This window comes from Saccoglossus kowalevskii, chromosome 7 (genome assembly GCF_978046115.1).
Source record: "Saccoglossus kowalevskii chromosome 7, keSacKowa6.1, whole genome shotgun sequence".
NCBI lineage: Eukaryota > Metazoa > Hemichordata > Enteropneusta > Harrimaniidae > Saccoglossus > Saccoglossus kowalevskii.
Genome location: NC_140647.1, coordinates 19,120,774 through 19,124,767, shown reverse-complemented (window position 1 = coordinate 19,124,767; position 3,994 = coordinate 19,120,774). Strand labels below are relative to the sequence as shown.

The window sequence follows — 3,994 nt, the reverse complement described above, 5'->3', positions numbered from 1 at the left end:
TGTAAAAAACCTGTCAGTTTTTTGTTGGATATGTTGTTGTGTGGATGCTATCAGCGCCAAATCATCTGCGAAATCCAAGTCATCCAACTTTGATGTAAACTTCCATCTAATTCCTGTTTCGCCGTTCTGTACAGTCCTTCTCATTATCCAATCAACCACTATGAGAAACAAAAAACCTGACATATTGCAGCCTTGTTGTACTCCTGTTTTGATGTCAAACCATTCCGATGTTTCCCCTTGATGTATCACTGCACATTTGAAGTCATCATAAAAAGCTTTCACAAGACTGGTTAACTTTTCTGGTATTCCATACATTCTCATTATTCTTCAAAGGCTGTCTCGGTGCACAGAATCAAATGCTTTTTCGAAGTCAATGAAATTAACGTATAGTGTTGCTTGCCATTCGTTGACCTGTTCAATAATATTACGTAAAATAAATATTTGTTCTGTTGTGCCTCTTCCCTTCCGAAATCCAGCCTGCTCATTTCTGAGACTTTTATCAACTCCGTTCTTTATTCTGTCCATGATGACTCGGCTCAGGATCTTGCTTACGATAGGTAGTTCTTACACTGTTTGAGATTTCCTTTCTTGGGTAGTTTTATTATCAAACCTTGCTTCCATTTCATACGTATTCTCTCTTCTTTCCATATCTTATCAATAAGCTGTTGAACTTTGTCTGTTGCAAGTTCAATATCTGCTTTAAGGAGTTCTGCTGTAATTGAATCAACTCCAGATGCCTTCCCATTCTTTAACTGTTTAATTGCTGTCGCATACGACTTATTTACCACTTCCGTGTCACTGAGAATGTTCTAGAACCATACTGTGTCTGGATGGAATATTCTAGATTTTTTTTTAAAAACTGGTTGAATAGGTAATAGAACACTGTAGGAGGCAATAGAAGGTAATGGAACATTCTAGAAATTTGTAGTAAGTTCCAGACTCATTATGTATGCTGATGTAATGGTCTATTTATAGACAGTGGTAGTATATATAGGGGAGTTGTTCAGCACTGAGCTCAGATTGGAGATCTCGTTGATTTGTATTGGAGTTTAAATATCTAGTCATTGGAGTAGTGGAGTTTTACCGCGTTATTGTACTTGATGTTTGCAGAGTATAATAATACCAGTACCAGTTGAAACCTCATCTGTTGGCTTCGTGTTCGTATTTTATCATCGCCGCCAGGGAAGTCTTTCTGTTACTGTTGCCATTTTGGTATTTGAACCATCACACCTGTACTATACCAATTACAGTAATATTACGTTGCGTGTGACAATTGCATTCCTTATTTCAACTCTGCTTGGTTCTCTTATATCAATTTCTTCAATATCTATATGCTCATAATTTGCATCAACATCATTGATAGGTTGGTCGGGTTCTTTTCTGTTTAAAACTTCCTTGAAGTGGTCACTCCATCTATGTAGTGTTTCTTCTTTTCCACTTATCAAGTTTCCATTCTGGTCCTCCACTGCTACACTTTGTTTTGGTGGTTTGTTACACAGTACTTTTGTGAACCTGTAAAGTGTTCTCATTTGGTGACTATTAGCTGCTGCTTCTGCTTCTGATGCTATGTTGTCAGTCCAGTCCCTTTGGTCAGTTCTTATTTGTCTTTTTACCTCCCTGTTTACATCTTTGTATTCATCCTTCAATCTTCTTTTTATTCTTTCAGATCTTGTCCCAATGATCTTCTCATGCAAGTTGTTTCTCTGTTCAATTAGTGTCCATGACTGCTCAGAAATCCATGGCTTTTTCTTCCTCTTCTTCTTCCCAAGTACCTCTTTCGCTGCTTCAATGTAGCACTGCTCTATCATTTGGCATTCTACTTCTATCTCATCACCTTCCTCTTCCCTCAATTCGTCCTCCAGCATTTCAAATTTGTTTCTTACTGCTATGGCAAATCTGGATCTAAAATCCTCTTGCTTGAGTTTCTCGGTGTCAAACCGAGTTCTGCTGTTGTTATCTTTAGCCTTTGGTGCTCTCTTTAACTTTAGTTTCACTGTAGTTTTCACGAGGTAATGGTCGCTCCCAATATCAGCAGATCGCATTACACGAGTGTCCAGTACTGAGTTTTTAAATCGCTTGTTAACGAGCGTGTGATCTATTTGATTCAGTGTTGTGCCATCTGGCGATTTCCATGTTGCTAGATGAATGTGTTTGTGTGGAAATATGGTGCCAGTTATTACCAAGTCTTCCATAACACACATTTCACACAGACGGGATCCATTCTCATTTCTGCTTCCAATACCATGCCTTCCCATCACTCGTTCATAGTTTTCATTATTGCTGCCATGTTTTGCATTCATATCACCTGTGATTACGAGAAAGTCATGTTTATTTACTTGTTGTACCGTTTCCTGGAACTTCTCATAGAATTCATCTTTTATTTGATCATCTGCACCTTCTGTTGGAGCATATGCATGTATCATTTGTCAGTTAGATATGGTTGGAAAAGAATCTTGCTTTAATAATCCTGTCGTTTATTGGCACCCAGTCTATAAGTGCTTTATCTACTTCATTGGTCATCATTATAGCTACTCCCTCTCTGTGTGTCTCGTCGTCTCTTCCTGAGTAGATGATTGACATACCATCAGCAATTCGTATTTTTCCCTGCCCAGCCGAATGTGTTTCACTGATTGACATTTCATCAGCAATTCGTATTTTTCCCTGCCCAGTCCAATGTGTTTCACTGATTGACATTCCATCAGCAATTCGTATTTTTCCCTGCCCAGTCCAATGTGTTTCACTGATTCCCATCAATTCTATTCTTTGCTTCTCCATTTCTCTTGCTACTTGTGCTGCATTCCCTGCTTGGTATAGGGTTCTAACATTCCAGTTTTCTATTCTAAGTTTGTGCTTTGGGTTTAGCAATGGCCTTCTCCGCCCCTGAGCTTCCTCTCGGTTTTCACCCAGACGCATCCTAATCTCACTCCTGTAAGGAGGGGTCATGGCTTCCCCCAAATTGTTAGGTTCAGTAGTATTCGTTCGGCTTCTGGTTTCTGTAATAATCACTTTTTTACAGGAATGGGTTATCAGCCCATAGCCCAACCTCCAACCTGGAGGACCAGGAGACTATACTTCGTCTGGCTTCTACCTGTCGACCTTTCCGCCTTGGGTGACCCTACCAGGAGTACAATACTCCCGACGGTATAGCTCTCCAGGTCACTGAAGCGCGCAAACACCCCCACCAACGATAAGGTGATAGTCCCACGGTGAATCAAAAAACCAGAGGAGCGAAATTGGCCGTCAGGTAATTTCTCAGACAAACATTGGTATGGCGTATACACTACTAACATGTTCGCCTATATCTAAGCTTTCAGAAGCGATATAGGTTGATATAGTAGCATGCTTTATAGTAACTTTTAGTGAATGTCTGATTCACAGATCAATTTTCAACTTGTAAACACCTCAGATGTAATTTGAAAGCACTTGGTCAAACATAAATAACAGACTTGTACCACAGAAAAATATTTTTTTTTTTTAAATTGCAGCAAATAATTGCATTGGACAATGTACATCACTGATCTAAGGGTACTATGGGGTAGGTATATTGTATGTTTTGACATACAAATTATGCTCATTAATAATTCAATACCTGTCACATGACATTGAAAGGACCATTCTAATGATGTATTTGCAGCCTACTTCCATTCTTGTATCCTGGCCAAGTTGCACAGTCCTAGCTAAAGTGATAAATCTGGTCAATTTACAAGTGACATCTTATGTGAGATTTGTATTAGGTGTTTAAAATCTTTTTTTGAATATAAGCATTGTCATAAATTTGTGATTTACAATCTGTGTAAAGACGATTCTTGTAGGTTTATGGTTTTAAATGTATGGCTGCAAAAATAGGTCACATGACCAAGAGTGGTATAAACATAGTTAATTAAGCTGATTAACCCTGTTTGATGTTTTGCCAATATGCATTTACTAAATGTGTATTTGTAATACTACTTTGGAATATAGGGGTATAGTCAATACCATGTATTGTTTTTTTAAA

The 3,994-nt window shown here is 38.5% G+C and overlaps 1 protein-coding gene across 1 annotated transcript; it reads right to left on the bottom strand.

Annotated features, from left to right (window-relative positions):
- Positions 1-548: 548 nt before the first annotated feature.
- On the bottom strand, positions 549-2,423 carry LOC146740569 (uncharacterized). The gene is made up of 2 exons (XM_085501838.1): positions 1,260-2,423; positions 549-752 (listed from the first exon to the last, which is right to left on the bottom strand). The coding sequence occupies exons 1-2, from the start codon at positions 2,421-2,423 to the stop codon at positions 549-551; spliced, it is 1,368 nt and encodes a 455-aa protein (XP_085357964.1).
- Between the last annotated feature and the right edge of the window lie 1,571 nt (positions 2,424-3,994).

Excerpts from the sequence above, each read along its gene's own strand:
- LOC146740569 (XM_085501838.1), bottom strand. The coding sequence starts at position 2,423 with ATGATACATGCATATGCTCCAACAGAAGGTGCAGATGATCAAATAAAA. Across the intron at positions 753-1,259 it reads ATGCAATTGTCACACGCAAC|TTAAAGAATGGGAAGGCATC; the intron begins GTAATATTACTG and ends GCAATTAAACAG.